At 40.7% G+C, this 24962-nt stretch overlaps 1 protein-coding gene across 8 annotated transcripts in view; it reads right to left on the bottom strand.

Annotated features, from left to right (window-relative positions):
• LARGE1 (LARGE xylosyl- and glucuronyltransferase 1) overlaps positions 1-24962 on the bottom strand; it is a 293661-nt gene that overhangs the window by 103502 nt on the left and 165197 nt on the right. For all 8 annotated transcript variants that reach the window (XM_064654910.1, XM_064654909.1, XM_064654904.1 and 5 more), the window contains one exon: positions 18218-18389. In XM_064654910.1, coding sequence (XP_064510980.1) covers positions 18218-18389 — 172 coding nt within the window. The remainder of the gene's footprint in view (positions 1-18217; positions 18390-24962) is intronic.

Genomic DNA, 24962 nt, shown 5'->3' on the forward strand with positions numbered 1-24962 from the left:
TGTACTGCTGACATGTTCAGTCCCACCTCCAAAATGAATCCCAGAACCGCACAGACCGGAAGCAGCTGACACAGGGTTTGTGTTACACCAAAGCAAGAACACCACCAGCTTAGATCTTGAGACCCTTCTAAGTATTTAGGCAGTGCAGAGGAAACATAAATTGGCCTGGCTTTTCACCAGAAGATGTCTAATGTGCATCTTTCTACTGACATGAACTCACACACAACTTACTGCAGCTACGGATTTCGCACTTCAGGTCCAAATTCTTTTCAGGACTATGAATTTCACTGTGACTAAATGCAGGAAATAAAGTAAGAATACAGAAGAGTTGTGGACATATTTCATCGCTGAGTTGTACCATGTGTTCATCAGTCACCTTCTGTTATGTATCTAGAAGGACTAGGACAATATTCTTTTTGTTGTTAGCAGTGTCTCAAAGGACAAAAAACATTTACCTTGAGGAGTTAGAGGGAGAAATTCTTTGTTTAATTGAACTGCTTGGCCCATGCTGAATGCATCTAGATATTACTGCAAGGAAGATGGAGTCAGCTTGAAATTTAAGTCGAATAAAGTAAAATAAAATCACTTGGGAGATGCAGAGTGAAGTGGCCCGTTACAGACATAGTTAGTTCTTTCTTTTAGCTTGTTAGGGTTAAAATAAGGGGTTCGAACATCCGTGATTCTCTAGGTTAAGTGGAAATGGAAACCTGTGAGGGTTCTACTATTTCCACAAAATTGGACTGATTACTGATTTCACTTCAGTGTCTAACTTTTAGTTCATGTAACTGTCCCTGGGTTTTGCTCATGGTGCATTTGTACACAGTGTTAGTGCTGTTATGTAATAAATTGGTTTAATTTTGTAAACACATTTCCCTCTTACATGGTTGTATGGAGAGCAATACCATGCACTCACCCTGCTGATGGGATAATCATACCATTGACCTCTGGACCATATGTTCTACCTTGCAGCTTGAACCTGAGAGACAGATATTCCCTACACCACTTTACCCTATGCAAATCCATGTGCTGCCAAGGACAATATTACAGACATAATTTGCAGCATAAAACCAAAAAGGTAAAACCTCGAATGAGAGTTTTGTAATTGGAAATGGGGCCTTAGGTCCTTAAAAATATGGATTGTTAATGCAGAACAAGGTAGGTTCAGAGAATAAACCTGGCTCAGAGAAGGAGAAAACAGAATATCAAATTATTACAATGCATGTCACAGAGAACTGTGAGAAGTGTTTGTACTTGATAGATTGCATGTGATTAGTGTGATAAACTGAGAAAATAATTCGAGTTGATTAAGAGGAAACAGTGAAGGGTCAATATGACCTGGAGAGAAAAGAAAAACAAGTCGTAAAACTTAATTGGGCCCCTATAAAGAGATAAAACAAGTTACCTCCCTTTTACCTTGTGTAGGATTTATAGTGAGACAATTTTGTTTAGTTAGATAGATAATAGGACCTTTCTTGAAATTTATAACTTTGTAGCAAGCAAACATCTGCAGAGTGTCTGATTTGACAATATATTATGGGTGCTAGATAATAGGACCTTTCTTGAAAGTTATAACTTTGTAGCAAAAACATCTGTTGAATGTCTGACTCAACAATGTGTAATGTTTATGCTTATGTATAATGAATATTCATGAAGTAGCTGGAAATAAATGTAGGACAACTATCTTCTTTGGGTGTGACAGGCGTTGGGAGTTGTTGAACCCCTTCCCTGATCACCCAGCGCTGAATTTGCTTTTATCATATAATAAAATTCTGATTGGAAATTGCCCGATTGGGTTTCTATTTCTCACAAACTTGGTGACTTCGCCCGACGTGATACCCTTTGTGTTCTGGGAGATACTTAGTGCCTGAGATAGGAGCGCGCCCGCTGCTTTTCAGCGGCCTATTCACAGGCCTAATATTTCAACAAGGACCAAGGGTAACACATGTATATGATAAAAGCAAGGAATTAAAAAGCTCCTGGAGTGCTGCAGCAAAAAGCCCATAATTCTTGTGCACGAAGACCCGAGTGAGAACAACGGACTGTGAGTATCACTTCGGGGGGCGGATAAAGAGGTCGGAGTGAATGATGAATGAGACGCAGCGTAGCTGCGGAGCGATAGTGGAGTCCTTCTAACCTCGTTTCCGTTTTTCCGCGAGGAATGCGGCAGGTGAAGGGACGAAGCGGTTGAATTGATGAGTGGACCTCTGGGGTCGGTGGGAGTTTTTCAGAAGGGACCACTGAGTCGGTGAAAAATCTTAGAGGGGATCCCAGAGGATCGGTGGAAAGGTAGGAAAACTTTAGAAGGGACCTCGGGAATATGGGGCAGGGAATTAGTAAATTAAGTTGCCCCAGGAAGGAAAGGAGCAGGCAGGCATTGCCAGATATACCCTTAGACAGTCCGCTAGGGGTAAGGATTTTAAACTGGGAAAAGAGGGAGAGTACTAAAAATAAAGAAAAACCAAAAATGATTCAGTACTGCATGATTGGGTGGACTAAAGAAAAATAAGGAAACGGTACCTATCTGGTTAGTTAGCAGCTGCGGGAAAGTTTTGTGTCCCGGGATAGGGGGCACGGATTCCTGAAAATTTTGACTTGGGCCCTCGGAACAGTCTAGAGAGTCAATTTTCAGGGGAGGCGAACGGGGGTTCGCCAGTTACCCAGGTCAGAGCGGGTCAGCCTAGGGCTGTGTGGTTTGGAGGGGACGCCCTCCGGTGCTCTGACGCTGTGGGAGAGCCAGTGGGGCTCTGGAGTCGGTATGACTCGGTAAATAGCCGAGAGGTTGCGAAACAGCCTTGTAACCTAAAGGTAGCAAGTTTGAAACCCAGTGTGTGACTGTGGTTTGCTTTTGTTTTGCAAGCATGGGTGGTGTGGATTCAAAATTTAAGATCCCTAAAGAATCCCCCCTGAGTTTGGTTTTAAAACATTGAAAGACGTTAGCTGGTTCTGAGACATCTTTAAAGAAGGAAGAGCTGTGTAGGCTGTCTCTAAATGCTTGGCCGTTGTTTGGACAAATGAGAGGAGTAGCATGGCCGGAATTTAGTCCGTTTGAACTGAACACAGTGTTTCAATTAATCTTGCTTTTACATGTAGAACAGAGGTGGCGGGAAATTCGATACGCAGAGTTGTTTTTGTTCCTATTAACACGCCCTGGATTGGGGGTGGAAGGTTAAGAGAAATGGAAGCTCAGAAAGGGCAGAAAAATCGGAAATAGAGTTAGAAAAAGAGGGAAAAAGAAAGATCGAGTCAAAGCTGCTCCTATCCCGCAAATCCTATTTAAGAACACCAGAGAGGATGATTTAGATATGTTGATATCACCTGACAGGAGAGAGAGTAGCCCGGGAGTTCCACAAATCGGACTCCCTGCTGCAGCAGCGGTGGGGGGAGTTGGAGCTGCCGGGGTGGTGGTTGCTCCTCCTGGACCGGCTCTGGCTGAGCAGGAAGGAGCCATTGAAGGACCCCCTGGTGCGGATCTGGCTGCACCGGGAGGGATTAGGCAAATTAAAGCCTCTGGAGAAATTAGCTCGGGTCCAGCGGGAGTGAGTCCTGTCGATTTAGTTGGAGTACGCACAGAGGTGCAGGTGAAATCAACTTTTGTTGAAGCCGCTTTCAGCGCGGCAGAGCAGAGGGAGGCTTACGCGGACGCTGCGGGGCTGGCTAGCCCAGAAATAACATCTAGTTTGATTGCAACGGGAGTAACAGCAAGAGAAACTCCCGGCCCCACAGGGGCAAATGGCTGCGGGGTCTGCCCTGTCTGTTCCAGCGAGCAGGAAGCAGTCTGTAGCTCTGCAGCAGCTGGCAGCTTTGCCAGAGTAGATAAAGTTGCCATAACAACGGCAGAAGTGAGCTCAAAAGTAGAGAAACTAGTAACAGCTAAGGTTGATAGTTGTATCAGTAGCAGTGAAGAGAAGGCGTCGGCCCCAAGGGGGGGGCGACGGCCCCAAATGTAGAGGTGTTTCTGAGAACGAGTAGCCCAGCACCACTGATGGGTGCTCAGGCAGTTGATTCTGTTGGTGACGCTACTGATATGAGAGCTGTAAGAAAGTGCAAGAGAGTGTAAGAGAGTGCAAGACAGACCCCAAAGTTTGCTGCGGGCTGTACTGTTGTAGAGGAAACGACAAGAGAAATAAGTTGGGTCAAAATGTATGAAACCAGGCAAAAGCAAAAGCCCACAGACTTTTTGAGCAGATTGAAAGATGCTGTTAGAAAATATATTGATATTGATTTAGAATCAGACTTGGGAAAGAAACAGCTGGTATACCTGTTTGTGGGGCAGTCCACAAACGATATAAAGAAGAAATTATTAGAGATAGCTTGAGCAGTATATCAGAACAGAAAGCAGAAAGTTAGTACGGTGGGCGGTGAGGCGATTATAAGAACAGCCGTTACTGCGGCAACAGAACTCCCGGCTCAGAGAGCAGGGGAGGCTTCCGGAATGGCCGTTACCATGGCGACAGAACTGGCTGGCGCCGTGAAGAAAAAAGTGTTACCTGTGTGTGATACAGTGGGAATGCGTGTGACAGGAAAAGATCTGGGGACAGAGAGAGCGAAATTAGAGCAGAAAGCAATCCCGAGGTTTAAAACTGTGGCGAGCACAATAAAGCGAAGACAGGAAAAGCTAGTCCTAGTTGTTGCTCTGACTAGTGAAGAAGTTTTAGTTCCTGCTATTGTGGTCCAGGCAGAGACAGCAGATGCGAGTGCCGGGACAGCGTTAACCACGCGCACAGAAAGGATAAATCCAACGGTGGGACAGGCAAAATCTAAGTTTAGTACAGGAGCTGCTGCCACCTTCGCAGACACAGCGGGGGCCGTAGCAGGGGCAAAGGCAAATTATTTCCTGGCTGTGGCCAACACGAGCGGAGCAACTCATAACACCTTAACAGCTGCGAGCAAGAGATCGGCTGGGGGGCAGAGGCTGCAAGAGAACAAAAAGTGGTGTCAGTAGCTAGAGTCCCAGTCCAGTCTAACTCGGGACCCTCCGCTCCCCCATCAGACCGAAAGGGGAGGGAAGACAAAAGCAGTGTAAATTCCCGGCGAACACAAAAACTAAAACCCACCGGTGCAATATATATCATAAGGTAATAAGGTGATGCTTTGAAAACTGTGAGAACTATCTAAGAGAAAAGAAACTATTTACTAACCCTTGCATCCCCTGTCTTTTAAAACTGCCGCAGGCTCATAACTTGTGAAAGAATATTTTCTACCCTAATTCGGAAAGGAGTTTTGTCTTAAATGTAAACTAACAATGTGTCAGGAGTTAAATGTTCACAGGCAGTTTGTTCCAGCAAACAACCCTGGAAGCTGTACCACTAAAATTCAAACTGAGAAGCCATGAGAACAACTTTTATGCAGGAGTAGACACATGTCTCAACTGCAAATGCAAACACGCGACCAGAGTAAAGGGACTTGTTGCTCCATCACCCCTGAAAGAGTGGACTGTGTCGTCAGCGCCTGGGGACCTACGACTTAAACTCCAAAAAAGGACCTTTATGAATCCATCACCTGAATGGAGAAAACATATCGAAGGCTGGAATGAGTTATCCCCAGAACAAAGAGACTTAAAGACCTGAGAAGTATTTCCTGAAAGTTTCTGTATAAAACCTAGCCTGAGATCTTGGTTTCAATTAGTCCCAGGACAAATTCTTAGGAGACAGCGTTTTGTTTCCTGGAAAGAAGGAGCCATCCCCTGGCAGAGTGGAGGGGCAGGTGCATATTTTACTAATCGTTTAGTTAACCTAATCCTGGTGTTAGCTTGTAACCTTGAAAAAGAAGATCCCTTAACTCCTGGACCACCACCACCAGATCGCATACGCTGTATAAAACATCCGTGAGCTCAGCATGATGGTTGGGTAGAGTGTCAGTGTAGGCACTGTCACCGTAAATGGTCCTGTGTGGCCTTTAACCGACATATACATTGCCCTGTGTGTCGTGACACACGGGGAGGTCAACCCCAATTGGAGTCAGTACAGATAAATAAGCTGTTCTGTGGGTGGGAACTGTTATTACCAGTAAATTGGGAAATATTTGAAACTGACTGGTATGCAGCATTAAGATACAGTGTGAAGAAATTCTCTGAAGAAACAGCCCAAATTGACTGCCCGCTGGATGACTTTAACTTTATAGACCCCATGTAAAGAATGTCACAATGGCTAACAATTTATATATTGACTAATTAGTGGGAATAATAATTTTGTTGACAGAATCCGTTGTTGTGAGATAAAGCGAACCTTTACCTGGAAACGGAAAAACTGGGCCTTAATTAAATTAGAAAATCTAAAAGGGGCAAGACCAGGTTAACCTCTGAACCTGCCACTGACAGCCAGCCACGGGATGCAACCCCGTTTGGGCATGGGCCGTGGAGGCTTAAGTTATGCTGGACCCTTTTGGATACTCTGCTGCTTTTGGGCTCATGCCCTGTCTGACGAGTGTGCAAAATGCTACCAAATTACACGATACAAAGGTCGTATGATTCAAAGCTTAAGCTACCACTCATTTGTCAACAAAGTCTGCTATGACTCTAGAGAAATGAATACTTGCAACACGGATTCTTGGCAAATATGGGTGGCAAAAATTTAGGAAAAGGGGGAACCAGGCTGGGACTTAGCTGTCCTAAGGGAGAGGAATGGATTTGTTTCACTCAAGAAGGCCATTGGGACATTTCTGACGGTGATGGAATGCAGGAACTAATCTATATATTGATCTAGTGGAACATATTATTCAAACCCTGAATTTACCTAAGTGCTGGATTTGTAGTGGACCTTTGATGACAGAAGAGTGGCCCTAGAAAGGTACTGGTCTCACCCCATGGGAAATTTTTAAAATGGAATCACTCCCAGAGAGCATCAGAATCTAGGCCCCAAGGTTGGATTCTAGTTTCTGACGAAATTGGGCAAGAATGCATTGAACGAAGAGGTAGGGAAACATATAAAACTAAAGTAGGAGAGTCCCCATGCCTATCAGTGAAAATAATAAATACCACAGGAGAATACTGGTGGCCAAAGAAACCGTTAGGATATTGGACTAACAATAAGACTGCAGATTGTACTTGGCATGATGAAACTCAAAGCTGGTGGTGTAATGACACAGATGTGAAAAACCCTTTTGAGAGTATAAAAGAATTAAAAATATATTGGGACCGAGCAAGTAGTACTGATTTAGAATGGGCAGCTCCGGAAGGATTATTTTGGATATCTGGAAAGCGAGCATATACACAGCTCCCTAAAGACTGGAGAGGAGTCTGTACACTAGGTATAATCCAACCAGGGTTCTTCTTGCTGCCCCCTGAAAAAGGTATGAGTTTAGGTGTACCTTTGTATGATGATTATGGAACCATACGCCGAGAAAAAAGGGAAGACATTGGGGGAACGCAGAAGTGCTACGATGATGAATGGCCTCCTGAACGAATCATTGCTACTTACGGACCAGCTACTTGGGCCCAAGATGGGTCCTGGGGTTATCGAACCCCATATACATGCTAAATAGGATTATCCGCCTCCAAGCAGTCATGGAAATAGTAGCCAATAAGACAGTTCAAACTCTGGATCTAATCACAAGTCAGCAATCAAAAACCCGAGCAGCTGTGTACCTTAGATTATCTGTTAGCCGAGGAAGGGGGGGGTGTGGTAAATTTAACACTTCGGGTGTGTGGTAAATTTAACACTTCGAATTGTTGCTTACAAATTGATGATAATAGACAGGCAGTTATGGATATTGCAGAAGATATCAGAAAACTGACTCATGTACCTGTACAAAAATAGAACTCCATGCTTGACAGCAAATGGTGAGATAACTTGTTAAGAACAGCTTGGTGGAAGAAAGTAGGATTCTTTCTATTATGCGCGTTGGCCAGTATAATATTTTTACCATGTTTAATCCCTTGTTTCATTAGATTGATAGTTTCTGTAGTACAAGGAATGCGAATATCAACAATGCCGATAGATCCAAAGACGGCTCAAAGTGCCAAGGTACTGTTGGTCACCAGAACTCCACCTTCTCGGGACGAAGAAAATGTCAAATTAATATTGTCCAGATTAAAACAAAAAAACTCGAATTAATAATTTTATAGAAAGAGGGGAAGGATTGTGATAAACTGAGAAAATAATTCGAGTTGATTAAGAGGAAACAGTGAAGGGTCAATATGACCTGGAGAGAAAAGAAAAACAAGTCGTAAAACTTAATTGGGCCCCTATAAAGAGATAAAACAAGTTACCTCCCTTTTACCTTGTGTAGGATTTATAGTGAGACAATTTTGTTTAGTTAGATAGATAATAGGACCTTTCTTGAAATTTATAACTTTGTAGCAAGCAAACATCTGCAGAGTGTCTGATTTGACAATATATTATGGGTGCTAGATAATAGGACCTTTCTTGAAAGTTATAACTTTGTAGCAAAAACATCTGTTGAATGTCTGACTCAACAATGTGTAATGTTTATGCTTATGTATAATGAATATTCATGAAGTAGCTGGAAATAAATGTAGGACAACTATCTTCTTTGGGTGTGACAGGCGTTGGGAGTTGTTGAACCCCTTCCCTGATCACCCAGCGCTGAATTTGCTTTTATCATATAATAAAATTCTGATTGGAAATTGCCCGATTGGGTTTCTATTTCTCACATTAGAATGAGGGCCTTAGGCATGGAAATCTAGCTATTAAATATCATTCTTTCTTTAGTCCTACTAATATAACTATTAAACCTTAGAGTAAACTTCATTTATTAGGTGAATGACCCATGTGTCTCTTTTGCTTGGCTTTTTCACACATGCAGAGGTTACTTATCATTACACATTATTAATTGGTGAACAGGTTGCCACTCTCTCCATATTCACTGCCTGCTTATGCAGTTGCTCTACTTTACTGTCATCTAGGAAATGCAGAGTGACTGGCCAGAGGGATTAGTACATGGGCTTAATTTGTGTGCTCCACCCAAGAAGACTGGCAGACATTTGGGTTTGGGTTTTTTTTAACAGCCCTTTAAAAAAACATAATTAAACAAGTTGTAAGTTGACAGGGCAAGGGTACTGAATGTATCTGAGAGGAAGCATGTCTACAATTGCACAAGAAGATAAACACATTATAGGAGAAAATGATAAACCTAGAACATATATTGGTGGACAGCAACTCCTGACTGATTTCCCCTACTTTGTTTGGATTGGGGGGTGTTCTTATTATTTTTCTCCTTGGTTTCTTCCCACCCAGTTCTTATATGCTTTCACTTTAGCACAGCCTACTGGCATCTCATTCCCAGAAATACATTTTTCCACTGCCAATAACAAACATGCAAAGCAGAAATGCTTCTTCTCCTAGTCTGCACCCCATGGGAGCTGGATTTTCTAGCTTCTGAAAAAGCACAGCTTCTGCTAGTCAAGGGAGATAGGGATATGCACTTTGGTCCTTTGATGCCGTGCTCTGCCCAGATTTCTCTCACTAAATATTTGCAAGGCAATTCAAAAAGCTCTAGGTCCATTCTCCACGTCTGGAGTACTGGAGATTAATAGAATTAAAGCATCTTTAAATTCTGAAGAAAGAGCTCAGAGGAGAGACAAACTGTTTTTTTGCTTTATCGCTGTGTGAGTCATACAATGTTTAGTTTGGGTGTTGGATACATCATAGCATCTAAGCCAAAAAGACAGCTGCAGAATGAGTGGCAGTTTAACAAAGAGTGGAGAACAATAATGTTGAAAAAGCACTAGATTGACGTTGAGAGGGTAGAAAAAAGTCCTCAAAATTTCAGTGTTGCCAACAAGATTTTATTACAAATCTTGTAGTATGTTGTGGGTTTATATTCTAAAAACTCTGGTTGTGGTATCAAAAGATAACAAAAGAATATCAGCTTTCATTTATAATTAAAACACCCCTAGCCCCCAACAGGAAAAAGCTTGAAAACATGACCAAAGGGTATCCCTTGGAAATAAAAACGGAAAAATAAAGAACCCAAATCTTTTATTGTATTTTAGAATTTACCACACCATGAGTTATCCCCAATTTCTATGCAGTCTTGGCCTTTCACCTCTAAATATTTCTGCCTGATGGCAGAAACAGACAAAGGGCCATTCAGCTAAAATAGAACTACAGATGTTTCAGAAACTGCAGCCATTCTATTTTGGCAGCAATTCATAATCAGAATTTTCTGATTATGTCCCTTGTCACATTAAAATCCATAAACTAGAATGTGCACATGCTGATCCATATAATAAACTCCCTCCCTTGGAGCTCATTTACTGAGGTCAACCTTCTCACATACTGCCTTCTCAATAAAGGAATATCACAGCAAAGCAAACTGCAATTAGGAAAAAAAAAAAAAAGAACTTCTAGCCAGTCAGCTTATCCAACAAGCATGGAGAAACAGAAATGTTTTTCCCTAGACCCAGAGAATCAGCAGGTTCCATCTCTTTGTTTGATCCCCTTCTAATTAAAGTCAGCAAAATTAACCCCCAATCACAGTTAGAAACTTGTCTTTTTTTACCCCGAATATCCTAAACCCTGACTTTCTTTGGCTCTACACCAGTGTTCTCCTGTAGTTTCACACACAACAACAGCATCATGAGGTAAGGGAGCATGACACCCCCCAACATTTCTATCAGTTATAGCTAACAAATAGGATTCTTTATCAACGAAGCTTTAAAGGTTCTGTAGCAGAAAAGAAGAAAACACCATGATATAACAATCAGGAATAGAAAATCTTAAGCAGATAGAGTCTCCACAGGGACCTTTTCAAAGGGAAAATGTGTTTCATTTGTGTAATAACCCTAGGATGAGCTATGTACTGTAGTCTAACCATTAAACACTTACACAAATCTTTCAGAAACTAAAAGATGTTTCTTTTATGAGGAAAGACAAGTGCCATTCGGCCTTTTTAGACACTTATAAAAATTCAGATAATTTTAAGCTATTTTAATAGTTGCCTGACAATTTTATTAATGCACTCTGCTATAATGTGATCCTGTTGCCTTCACAAAAAGACTCATACCATGGATTTTTATACACACTAAGGTGCATGTTGCTAATGCCTTCCTCTTAATTAGTAAGAAAAGAAAGTCTATAGTACTGACCAGAAGAAACAGAAAGATCTCTGTAGGATTTAACACAAGCAGTGTATCAGCCTGCAGAGATCCTGTCTCAAAATCATCTGGCAGCTTTAATGATTTACTCAGTGTAAACTGACAGACTGAACTACAGAACCTACCCAGAATCAATTCTGTGGATCAAATCCTGGCCTGAGCCATAGATGACAATGAATTTTAAATTTTAATCTTGGCAACAACTGAATATTTTACATCATCACAAGGAGAGATACCTATAAAAAGCACAGTCTTTGCCGAAGGAGAGTCAAGGGCTATGACAGGTATAGTTTATTAAAACGGGGCTTCACTGATAGAGCCAAATTCAGGGAAATTTATACAGCACCTGCTGACTCTGCCTGACTCTCACCAGTGCCATCAGCATTTCACTTTCTGGCACACTAAATTCACACGCAAATGAAAAGTAATGCATGCATTTGACATTACAACCTTATGCATAATAGTTCTTGTAGGAATATAATTACTAAATCCCCTAAACAAAATGCTTCATTTTGTGATGGTTGCGACTTCCCCCCCCCCTTTTTTTCTTCCTCTTTTTCCTGAAGAAGCTGAAAAAATAGTACAAACCTAGGTTGTTACCTCAGGCGTTCTGCAGAGCAATATGCCAAAGCACCCACATACCGAGTGTTTGCAAATTTTAAGTTTGGGATTGACTACGTGCCAGTCCCTCTTCAGCTGTGGGCACTTGATCCTGCACCCAAATCTCTGTTGACCTTTTCTGGTATTTATGATGTCAGTATGGATTTTTATCATTGTTTGAGCTCCTGACACAAAGCAAACAGCTTCTATAGCATGTTTTTATTCATGCAAAGTATGAATCTGTGAATATCATTCTTCCTCTCAAGCTTGCCATTTCTCCTTCTTGCATGCTCTGTTAATGGAGGTAGGTGACTCTTCCTTATTACCTTGTTCTAGACAAGACTTACTTGAACACTAATTGTAGCTTATATTCTCTGGGTGTCCTAGCATACAAGTAGAGTTATTTGAAATGCACTAGTTATGTACTATTCAGTCTCTATTGTTTAAAAGTACTTAAAATATTCATCATATCATCTAGCTGGATTGTAAAACTAATGTAGTAGTAGTAGTAAGACATCACTGTTCAGTATAGCCTGTGAGTTTTGACATGTACTTAGAAATACCATAATGCCCTTTGATGTAACATTCAATTTAACACAGAGCTCCTCAACACTAATCTCTACTGGGATTATTCAGGTCTCATTTGTGAGTCTCAGCTGTGACTCATACATAGCAATGGCCTAAAGGGACCAGGCAGACACAAGAATTGTCACCTGACACAAGATAAAGCACCAAGACAGTCCCTTTATGTGTACAGCACCCAGCACAAAGAGGTTGTGATCCTGACTGAAACTGCAATCTGTAACACTGTTATAGTCAGGTGCCAAATAAATTCACAATACCATCTACGATGAATACTCTTGAGTATCCATATCTAACACAGAGTTAGATTGAAAATCAGATTTTTAGAAAAAAGAACACACATTTCAGTACTATGAGTTTGGGTGAGCAAGGATAATAAAACATTTAGCAGACGTGGCCTTTAAAAGAATTTTAAGATTGATAGCACAGAACATAGCTTTGGACCCATTGTTTTCTCAGAAGACTTTGCCCAATTTCTGCAATAAAAGCATATTGGTTACACTAATCCCTGCTGTCTGAAACCCTCTGCAGCACTTCATCCAAGAATGTACTATGATCTACAGTCCCCCTCTTTTGCCCTTAGGCTAGGTGGTTTCTCAAGTTTAGAACTGTCAAAATCCAGTGAAAGATGAATAGAAAACATAATCAGTGTCAGCTAAGTCAGAGAAAACATGCATGACAGGTTATCTTCACCAGACTGGCTGCACACTCAACCTTTGAAATCAATATTTTGGAGATATATATCAGTCCAAGAGAAACAGACTACCTATCTATAGTGCAATAGAGAATGATTCTAAAGCAGAAATGTCCAAATCCCAGCTGAAAAGCTGGATATGACTCTTGAAATTTAAGTTACTGGTTCCCAAAGACATATTTATGCATAGAGATTGAAGCTTGCATATAAAAGGAATAATAATTATACAATCCCAGTTCACTGCTAAGAGAAATTGTTAAATGTTATATTGTTTGAGACACTGTTTCAGACTACCAAAGAGAGGTGTGAATTTCTCCCAAAGCCTAAGGTTGCCACTTCAAAGAAGAGATTTTCAAATTTTTTCACTCAGCTACAGAACAGTTAGGTCATATATTGTAAGGATGTATGTAAGAGCGTATCAGAAAATGGCAGAAGAGCAATAATTTACAAAGAAATCCTACTTCCTTTTTTCCATCTACAGAGCAAAGGTAGTAGTACCTTTACCACCAAAAATATTATGTTGCTGTGTAAGGGTCTGATCTTTTCAGCAACCCTTAAGATGACTGGAAGAAGAATCTTTGCAAAACAAGGATTCTGGGCATTGCAGGTGCTCTTTAAAACATATTGTAGGGCTTTCTACACAGCAAATTGGACCTGGTTAAACTTCAAGACAGTCCTGAATCTGAGTTTCTTCCAAGTACAGTGTCCTAGAAAAAAGGAATCTGAGCTCTTGGTCTCCCTTTGTCACTATTTTTGTTGGGAAGAAAAGTCTTCCTGGGGACAGAAAGAATCACACACTCTAGGACCTTTTCTGTATGTGTGGCTGCAATTTGGAAAAGGCTGTGCTGGACTGCCTCATCAGTTATCCTGCAGCAACCCGCAGACAGAAGCTCTTGCCTTTTCTGCACTGATGTGAAAAATTCTTCTGTTTGCTCAAAAAGCATCCTGGTGTAAGCAGGTTTATAATGGCAGCTTCTAGCCATCAACTGGGTTTTTGAACATTTCTAGAAGGAGACCCAGTGAGTCTAAAGCTGCCCTCCAAGCTGGGGCTGGGCACAGTGTCAGGTTCCTTTGGAGAGTAGCCTTTCCCTTCATAGGAGTCTTATTACTCTTCTGTTTATGCAATGTTTCAACAAACATACTAGATTGTCCTAAAGAAATTTTCATAAACTTACCTAGGACTTCTGAGATAGAAACAAGGAAGAGATTAAAACATTAGTTTAGAAAAAAAATCCTTCAGAGGAATAATTGGGGCTAGTGACTTGAGACAACTTTTGCATCTTTTGTAATGCTGGAAGGAGAAATAAAGAGAACCTAGGAAAAATTGAGGATCACCATATAATTTACAACAAACTTTTACAAGCAGTAAAAGGGTATCAGCATCTCTCCAACTTACTTGTCCTTGCTTTCATTTCCATTGAATCATAGAATGATACAATCATTTAGACTGAAAAGGACCTTTATGTCCAACTTACACCACCAAGTATACCGCTATACCCAGGTGCCATATCTACATAACTTTCAAATAGCCCCAGGGATGTGACACCATCACTTCCTGGGCAGCCTCTTCCAATGCTTGACAACCCTTTCCATGAAGAAATTTTTCCTAATACTCAATCTAAACCTCCCCTGGTGAAAGTTGAGACCATTCTTATCCTATTGCTTGTTACTTGGGAGAACAGACTGACCCCTACCTGGCTACAGCCTCCTTTCAGGTAGTTGTAGACAATGATAAGGACTCCCCTGAGCTCCTTTTCTCCAGGTTAAACAACCCCAGCTTCCTCAGCTGCTCCTCATAGGACTTGGGCTCTAGACCCTTCGTCAGCTCTGTTGCCCTTTGTGGACACATTCCAGCACCTCAATGTCCTTCTTGTAGTGAGGGGTCCAAAACTGAACCAAGCACTTGAGTTGCAGCCTCACCAGTGCCACGTACAGTGGGAAAATCACTTCCCTAGTCTTGTTAGCCATGCTATTTCTGACACAGGTCAGGATGTCATTGGCCTTCTTGGCCACCTAGGCACACTGCTGGCTCATGTTCTGCTGCTGTCAACCAGCACCCCCAGGTCCTTTTACATTTGGCAGTTTTCCAACCACTCTGCCCCAAGCCTGTAGCACTGCAAAGAGTTGCTGTGACCCAAGTGAAGGACCCGGCACTTTGCCTTGTTGAAACTCACAGAACTGGTCTCTGCTCATCAATACAGCCTGTCCAGATCCTTCTGCAGAACTCTCCTGCTCTCCAGCAGATCAATACTCCCACTCATCTTGATGTCCTCTGCAAACTGAGTGCGCACTTGATCCTTTCATCCAGATAATTGTAAAGATATTAAACCAAATTGGCCCCAACACTGAGCCCTGAGAGACACCACTAGTCATTGGCTGCCAGATGTATTTAGCTCCACTCCCCACCACTCACTGGGCCTGGCCATCCAGCCTCTTTTTTACCCAGAGAACAGTGCATCTGTCCAAGCCATGAGAAGTCAGTTTCTCCAGGAGATTACTGTGGGAGACAGTGTCAAAGACTTTACTAAAGTTTAGGTAGACAACAATCACAGTCTTTCCCTCATCCACTAAGCAGGTCACCTTATCATAGAAGGAAATCAGGTTGGTCAAGCAGGACCTGCTTTTCACAAACTTATGCTGACGGGGCTAATCCCCTGGTTGTCCTGCATGTGCCACATGATAGCACTCAAGGTGAGCTGCTCCATGACCTTCCCTGGCACTGAGGTCAGGCTGAGAGGACTGTAATTCCTTGGATCCTCCTTCTAAGCCCTTCTTGTACACAGGCATCACATTTGTTAACCTCCAGTCCACTGGGACCTCCCTGCTTAGCCAGGACTGCTGACTCATTCAAAGGGGCACCTCCCCTGATTGCCTCCTTCACCAGCTGTGTCAGGAAATTATCTTCCACACACTCCAGGAACTTCCTGGACTGTTTCCTATCCCCTGTGTTGTATTTCCAGCAGACATCTGGTAAGTTCCAAGTCCCCCACAAGAACAAGAGCTAGTGATTGTGAGACTTTTCCCAGCTGCTTATAAAATATTTCTTCTGCCTCTTCATTCTGGTTGGGTGGTCTATAACAGACTCCTACCATGATATCTGCCTTGTTGGTTTTCCCTCTGATTCTTACCTACAAACACTCAACTCCACTGTCATTGTCATCAAGGTCATCTTTGGTAATAGAACTGCAGCCTATGACACAGGCTGGAGAACAAGACTGTGCTTGGACACTTTAATTTCTCTCTTCTCCCCAACATTTAGGATCCAAAGTCCTCTCCCACCCTGGCTCAACACTTAGTGCTATGGGATTGTCCCATCAATTCTTTCTTTGTGCCTGGGAGATGAGCAGATGTAGACACTGACCAATCTATTGCCAGGATTAGAAAATTGTGGAGGAGCAGGTAGTCAGCTGGAATTAAAAGGACATACTGGACAATTTACAAAATCATACATTTGGGAGTTGTGCTATGTATGTTATGAGGGCTGGCAGTAGCACAGGAATTCTGTCTCTGTGTGTAAGTTAGAGCTTTTCACAGCTCTAAACAGATGACCATTCTTGCCTAGCTCTATGGAGCCTGACTTCCACCTACTTTTTTGTTTCCATTAACTATTCTTCTCCATGTTTCAGTATTTTCTGTCTGTATTTTCTTTCAATCTTATGTCAGCTTCTGCTCCATGTTTCTTTCCTTACAAGTGGACTTTATACTTGGTTTCATTCACCCAGTAAAAAAGCAAGGGATCTTAACTGAAATTATGGCAGAAAACATAAGCAAGATGATTCCTCTCATAGTCTCAATTCAGATTTTGCTCTCTTTGACCATGCAGTCCTCTATGCCCAAGTTCAGCTTATATACATTTCTTTACATGGTGCATCATGCTTATACACTATATTCAGTAAAATATTGCTATTAATGGGACAGCAGCACACAGTGAGACAGTACAATAGCACAGCATTACTTCTTAAGCATAAATTGATGTTACTTATGGTTGTTAAGGTATATGTTTACATGAGACTCAAGGATCAGTGGAGGGAAAGGTTTGGTGAAGAGGTCTGAACAGTACCTGAAGAGGAGGAAAAACCTGATATTCCTTAATGAAGAAAGCTTGTGAATAATTCAGTTAAGTAAAAAGGTGATTGCTTCTGGCCTGCTGAAAGGACATCAGTGTATCCATAGAAGGGAAAGGAAACAAATGCATGGAGGAATAAGCACTAGAACCCTGTCCTTGAGTGTAGAGCCGAAGATAATAGGTCTTGCCCCTTAGCTGGGTACTGGGAAAGGTAAAGAGGCCTTGTGGATTTTAGGAGGGGATAAGTATAGTAAATGGCTTATGTAAATGAATTTGCTTAGGCTGACTTTTCTTGACATGGTTTTGAGAGAGCTGACAAAACGCATCAAGGTTAAAATTTTACTGCGTTGTAAACCCTCAAACCAGCATGCTGGAATGCCTCTGTGCGTACCATGCAGTACATATTTGGAGGGCAAGAAGAAACAGTAGAGTATCTCTCTGACTCTGAACAGCTTGCAACACTGGGACCTGTGAGAATTATATGGTTTTAGCAGTGTGCCACCTAGGAAAGTGCTTTGGTTTGTGACAGGGTAGTGGGGAACTTTTTTGTGATCATCTCCTTACAGAGTTACTCTGAAAGTCTCCTTTCTTGGTAAAAGTATGAGATGCATTTCCAAGGAGCTGTGGGACGTGGAGATAGGTGAAGAAAACTATTTTAGGTGGATACTTAGAATCCAGAGCCCTTTATCAACGCATTAAGAGGAGCAGGTAGGAACTCATTTCTATTCACATGTGTTACTCTGCTCCCTTCATCCTCCTCCCTGGTTCAAGAATGATCCGAACTTCATTCACTTTCAGAGGTAATATGGAAAAGTTCTACTGAAAGTAATAAATATTTTTTATTAATAAAAAAAATAATAAACCCCAAGCTCTTCCAAGTATAGAATACTTGGAAATTCAAATACCAAGAGGTATTTGAATAGCACATCACTAGAGCATGCTCATAATTCTTTATCACCTACTGTATTGTCAAGCTCTCACCTGTCCCAAATAATCAGACCAATAAAACCAACTACATAGATAATCAGTGTTGTCAATCATTCTATACTGAACATCATTGAGAAAAGAGCTCACAAAGAGAACAATTATATTGAAACACCAAAAATTAAAAGAGTGAAAACATTTAACAAATCTTAGCCCTTTCACCCCCACTGTATTGTTTGCTTTAACATTCTCCCTCCCCCTTCAAACAAGGACAGCAAAAAAATCATTAAAATACCTTTGAACTTGTGAAAGACGGCCCATAGCTCAGCAATGTCAGTGGCAAATGTAATGTCTGTGTCGAGGACAATGACTCGCTCAAGATTAGAAGGTAGAGTCTTAGTCAGAACCAACTTCATCAGCCCGTAAATCCCAGAGTAGTGTTTGTTGGGGATCCAAGACACTTCCGACTTGATAGGAAATGGGAAGTGGGAAAGAAGAAGAAAAAATAATCTTCATTAGAGAGAGAAACTTTTCCTGGACACTAGTTTCTTGTAATAGTGGAAGATCTCTGAGGTGGAAAGTCATCTAAAATCCTGCTTTCAAATTTACTTCAGAAGCTCTGAAACACGCAAAAGTTTCTGAAACCTTGGGAAAAGAAAGGTTCTCTGAGGCAACTGCTTTACACAATAAAATTAAAATTAGTTGAGCCTTTCTGGTCCGGTACAACTTGTTCTGAGGCATTCATGTATCCTGATAAAATTGAAATATATTTTTAATCTAAAAACTGAAGGTATATTGTACCTTACTTTCATTTTCAACCAAAACAAAAAATTTTGTGTTTGCCATTCCCAGAATTTTCTGACTCTTGAGGTAGAAGTAACAAACATAATTTTTTTCCTTATATTTTTTATAGATTTGGAGGTCAAAATTTCAAAAGGGCAGTCGTTTGGTATAATAGGACAGAAAATTTTAAGAAAAATGTTTCTTACACACTCAAATGTTTCTTTAAGGCTTACATCTTTAACTTAAAAATACTGAGATCACAAAGACTTGCTCAAAAGTAGAGAAAGTGACAGAACATTTTTAGCCACATTATTTGTTTGTTACATATTGAAGTGGCAAACTCAAACATTTTCATTTCTTCAGTACAGGCTAAACAAAACATTTCTACAGCTTCTAAAATAAGTTGGGAAACCAAGCTCCATAGCTGGCATTAGGATGTTCCATGAGCTGTGTTTAATTTTCTTTCTGTGGGACTCAAGTTCTCAAGTATGAAAAGTCACTTCTGAAAGTGTAATATAGAAGGTTTTGAAAAGTTTCTATTTTCCTGTCTGAAACTCCTACTGTTTAATGTTTTAAAGGGCATGCATTATAATTCCCAGATTTTAAGTTTTCCCTTGAGTCATGCTCTCATTAATTTCAATTAGTATTTTGTCTAGAGAGGACCTGAGTGTTACAGATTTCACAATTTGTCCTAGCATATTTCGGAGAAAGCAGGCAGAAACTAAGTGCATTCATAAAACTGAGGAGATTTATTCTGTTATTTAACTATTTCATATCTATTCACTGGCACTGTAAAGTTTATTATATGAAACAGCATTTGCACAGAAAAACTCATTGCCTCCAAAATCCTTAAAGGAAACCTTCCTGTAAGAGAATGAGTTCCTAAAATTTATTTGAAGTTGGAAGCGTGGTTGAAGAAAGACTAATAATAGGTGCTTAGAGCACACTTCTTTTTGAATATAAAGTCAATATAAAGAACTCATTCTCTTACAGGCCTCTGATGATGTAAGCTGACCTGCTCTATTCCCCTTATAATGGCATGCAACTTTCCTCTGTATTCTCAGGATTCCTGTACCAGGGCAGAGCTTTTCCCCACTACTAAGTTCATTAAAAGGATTGAGGGAAGTAGAGCAAACCTTGAAGGAGAAAGAAAAAATTTTAAGGGGGAAGGCAGAAAAAGCAGGTTACCATAAAACAAAGCAAAACCAGAAAGTGCAAACTGAAGTGTGAAGTTTTGTTTGGTTTTTTGAAACCTCAGTGCTCCCCAGAAATGTCTTCTGTGTGTGTAAGAGAGATCATTTCAAATCCACATCTTCAAAACTCTAGTTATTTGTGGTCTTAGCTCTCCCACAGGAGGGCTTCAGGAATGGACCATCACATCAAGGTGTCAGAAAGCAGTATCTACCTTGCTTTCATAAACCATATTGCTTTGAATCTGCCACTTGACATCCTTGTGCTAGATCAGTCATACCTCACACATGAAAAGAGCTAGTCATTTTACAGACTCATGTTCGCTTTTACCCATCCCTATGTTATTAATTTTGGGTGGCATATCCTTCATTTTATTACTCCAAATACAATATTTCTCCAAAACAACACTTAATATGCTTATGCAAATAAGCCTAGTAAGGCAGGGGTTCAGATATTGCATGAATAGCCTGAGACAAGCAGGGAAGGTAAAAGGTGGCTGGAAAAGACAGTCACCTTCAAGGTGCAGTTCCCTTCTTTGCTCTCAGGATTCCCAATACCACTGCCATGTATCACTGAATGGAAGAGATCCTTGCCAGGCAGTTCCTTCCGATCTGGCACACAGAAGCCAAAAGCCTGCCATCCTGAAGCCTGATGTCTGAAAGGATCACTTTTAAAAATGAAGAAAGCAGTCCCTATTCCACATAGTCTAAAACAGCTGGATAGCACGTGCTTGATTTGAGCATATATTGAACCTTGGATTGTCAATTAGTTCAATTTATCTAAAGTTTTCTCTCCTGTGATGCCGAGTTGACTAAGACACAAACAGAAATTCTAATTAGTCCCCAGCATAATTTCTTCATGGCTTTGCTATTCATGAATAATGTAACAGTTCCCAATTCATGCTAGGGAAAACTCCTTACACTCCACAACAGCACTGTGAAGGCTCACTCTCTCTGGGTACTACATACAGTCTTCTGTACATACAGTAGAGAAGAAATACAAGAGTGCAGTGTTTGAACAGGTCATTGTCCTAGTTTAGGCCAGGACCTGGAGTGTATTCTATACCACCTCATGTCATTGCCAGGGGTGGGGGAAAAGGACTTTTCCCACTTCTGAGAAGAAGGGTGTGGCTTCCAGTTGAAAAACATGGAGGCTTTGTCAGCCATTGTTCATTGTCTCAGGGTCTGGGGTTTTTGCACATGAATCACTCTCTCTTTTGTATACTTTTGTTATTAGTATTGTTACTGTTATTATTAATTTTCTTATCTCATTGCTGTTTCTAGTAAACTGTTCTTACCTCAACCATGATCTTTACCTTTAGTTCCTCCAATTCTCAACTCCATCCCACCAGAGTGGGAAGAGAGAGGGGAAGAGGGGAGTGAGCAAGCGATGAGTGGTTTGGTAGAGTCTTGGTGGGGGTATTAAATAGGGGAGCACCATTCCTAAACCACAACAGTTGTTAAGAAGTGCCAGTTTAAGATAATTATGGTGGCCTAACTCTTAAAAAAATAATTGCAAAACTCTTGGAAAATTCTGCAACCTTTAAGCTGTCCACTCTGACATAATTGGTAACGTTTAGTCACTTTTCTCAATATTGTCTAAATACTTTCTGTAAGTCTTAATATATATTTTTTCTCTGGCATAGTTAAAATGGCCCATATATGCCATGTTTGTGAATCATCTGCTTTACAAGCTAGATCAGAGTTGCCTTCAGAGAACAAATATTCCTAGAAGATACATCAGGAAGAGAAAAAAAATAGAGTTAGTAAAAGAAGAAAGAGAAACAAAATAGTGTGACATACTTTGCCATAATTCTCAGTTCAGCAGAAACAGCACACCCTGGATCTCTAGCTCTCAAGGTCTGGATTTTTGTTCATGACAGAAGAGTAAAGAACGGCATTTAGCTGGTGCTGACAGTGATTCTTTTAAGTAAGTTAAGTGAAATAGCATCTACTTACTAAAGGTCTTTCATCAGAACCATCTTTATTCTTTCTCTAATTGAAGCCTGAAAATACACTAAATTATCTAAATTATTTTAATATAAAAATTACATGCCCATGAGTCTGCATGCAGTACATAACTGATCACTCTGGTAAACACCAGAAAAATGGAAGCAACAGCCTTGATGTTCAGGGATGCTTTACCAGCAAGTTGTCTTCCCTAACTGGGCTCTATCACTGGGAAAAGCTGACTAAAACACTGACTAAAACTTGTTGTACACAACCTAACTCAGCTTTCTCACAGTTGCTACCACTGTATACATTTTCATTAGAGTTAGCAGAAGTGCCATTTTTAAGAGAGAAGTCTGATATAGACATACAGCTTCAAATTGTTTCCCTGTTTCTGTGATTGAGAGAAGGGAAAATGGTGGCTCTTTCCCTGCTTGTGAACAAATTGTATAGTGACTATGTATTTAGGTATTTCTATTTTTAAAAACACTTGAGTTTGGCTGCCTCCACATTTGATCACAACGCACAACTCTTATAGTAAGTAATGACAAATATATTCAGCCAGACTTTAACTGTCATACTGTACTTCTTTAGGGAATTGTGTGATTATTCTTTTTTAAATTTTAATATGCTTTTTCCCCCCACAAATAAATGATGAGGAAACTTGCCCAGGCTTCCCAGGTGAGTACTGACTCTCCACAGTAAGTTAAATAACTATACAAGGGCAGGCCACTTGAGCCTCATTGGAAGGGATAGAGACTTGTAGACTTAGCAGAAAGCAAATTTGATAACAAATTTGTTATGTTGCTTCCAACATGAACAGAATGACAGTGACCAACATGGAAGGACAAACAACTTAAGGTGCCTGTATCCTGTCAGATCAAGAGTCCATTGAGCTCAGTAGCTGGCATCTGATAGTGGCTGGTGGTAGGTGCCTACTGAAGAATATAAACCCAGGGAAATTCTACAGCAATACTGCCCCCATATATACTCCCACCCTGCAGCAATTTGCAACAGATTTTGGAGCAATAGGTGGTATTTTTTTGATTAATAACTTTTGGTGGATTTCTCATTCATGAATTAGGTTGGTTTTTGAAGTCCTATAGGTTTTCAGCAACATCCTGCTGCAGAGTGTCACAGTTTCTTTATGACTTCTGTTTCTTTGGACCCGGCTATCTACCAGTTTAATTTGGGTCACATTTGCTCAGTGTGGTAAGATGGAATTTTGGCTGATGAAACGTTTTGCTTGGCAGCATGTCCTTAAACACTTTACTCTGGAAATATGCAACCTTCAAAAATATATTGGTTTTGTCACTACGTTCACTGCATCTTCCTAGATATGCTTGGAAAAAAAATCAATCAAAATAATCCACAGCTATGACATAGTATCCCCATCCCCACTCCAAATAAAATACAGCCTTGTTGCTCAGCTAACTTTACAAAAGCACCACTAAGGCCAGTATCTTGCAAGAGCCTGTAGGTCAGATGGCTGGGTTGAAGCACCAGGCTGGGAAACAGCAAGCCTGAAGGCAGAAGGTGCCACTTGCATGCACCCCCACCCCTCTCAGAGATGGGTTAATAAATGGGATCAAGTAGAACCAAACCCACCACCACCCAAACTGCAGATTCCCTGTGCTGGGGAAGGAAACAGCCAGCAGCAAATAGAAGCCAGAAAACAGAAGAGCCTGGAGGATGTTGAAAAGGCAGTCTGTAGATTTTGCCTCCTGAGAGCTGACATGCCAGGTTTTGCCATTAAAAGTATCTGGCATCTAGAATATACTGATTAAAATAGACAAAAATGTTAATTAGGCTTTGTAATGAATGACTTGATGGAAATGCGAGTATCCAAAAATATTCATCATCTATTTTCTTCAACACAGGCACTATCTTCCTGAAGATTATATTAGTCAGGTGATAAACTAACTTCAAAATCTTATAAAAAGGCAAACAAACCAAAACTTCCAGGCCACAGCAAAATCATGAAGAATGTTGTAAATCTGCACAAATCGTAGCTGAATTGTTCTGAATTGTATCTGACCCTGATCTGAAAACCAGTGCAATCTACATGATGAAAGAACATAGAGCAGGAGGGATCTCTGTGAAGGAAAACCAGCCAAATTCATGTCCCAGGCGTGGGAAACAACCCTGGAAATTCTGATGTGTGAATCAGATAACAATAAAGACTGTTATTTCCTCAGATTGGATAAATAACTTTCTAGACACAGCTGATAACTTGTTCTCACAGCTTTTTCATTACTTGCTTAGTGCTTTGCTGCTACTACAAACACCAGAAGTAGCAAGATATTGTTTTTTTAAATCATAAGACCTTTATTTAAGTCTTTCATTTTGTTTCTAAACTGGAGGAAAATACTGCCACCACTTTAATGGCTATCATATAACTAAGGGTTTTTTTGCAACACAAAGCCCAAAAAGAGGGGGTAAACAAACAACATCGATTTGCTGGTACAAGGCAGTTTTCTTGATGGACAGTTTTTCTCATCACTGTTTTTCACAGATTCATCTGTGTGAATCTTCATCTGCTGTAAATATTTGCCACACCTTTCCCCACATTCCTGAAACCTGAGTCACAATTCCAGCAGCACTAGCAGAGATCAGGATTAGTTCTAGGATAGTCCTCCCCATTTCACATTGACTATACCTCCCCCAGTGTTTAAACTCCAGGCAGGGACTTTCTCACTATCTTGCTTCCAGGAGAGCAATATCAATATATTGTTGCTGAGGCTGGGTTAACTGAATCATTGAGAAAAGAGGAAAATAGCAGGTTAAAAGGAGGGGAATAGCAGGTTAACTTTTAAATACGAGTATAACATTCATGCTTGTCTCTAGCTGTGTTTCTTTTTTAAAGATAATAATAATAAAAGAAAAATCTGAAGCGAGAGAGAGAGAAATTCCAAGTCACCAAAGAGAAGAAGAAGGTGACTGTCACCTGTAATAGTTTCCTCAGGAGGAGAGCCAAATGGAATCTTCTGGCATCTCACCTTGGGAAAATCATTACCTTTGCTCCATCCTAGCAGGTATCCAGCAAACATTAACAGAAGTGCTTTATTTAAATGAAAACAGTCTCTTCTGTTAATGTTTGCTGCATAACTTGTAACT

Source organism: Pseudopipra pipra, chromosome 5 (assembly GCF_036250125.1).
Source record: "Pseudopipra pipra isolate bDixPip1 chromosome 5, bDixPip1.hap1, whole genome shotgun sequence".
Taxonomy (NCBI): domain Eukaryota; kingdom Metazoa; phylum Chordata; class Aves; order Passeriformes; family Pipridae; genus Pseudopipra; species Pseudopipra pipra.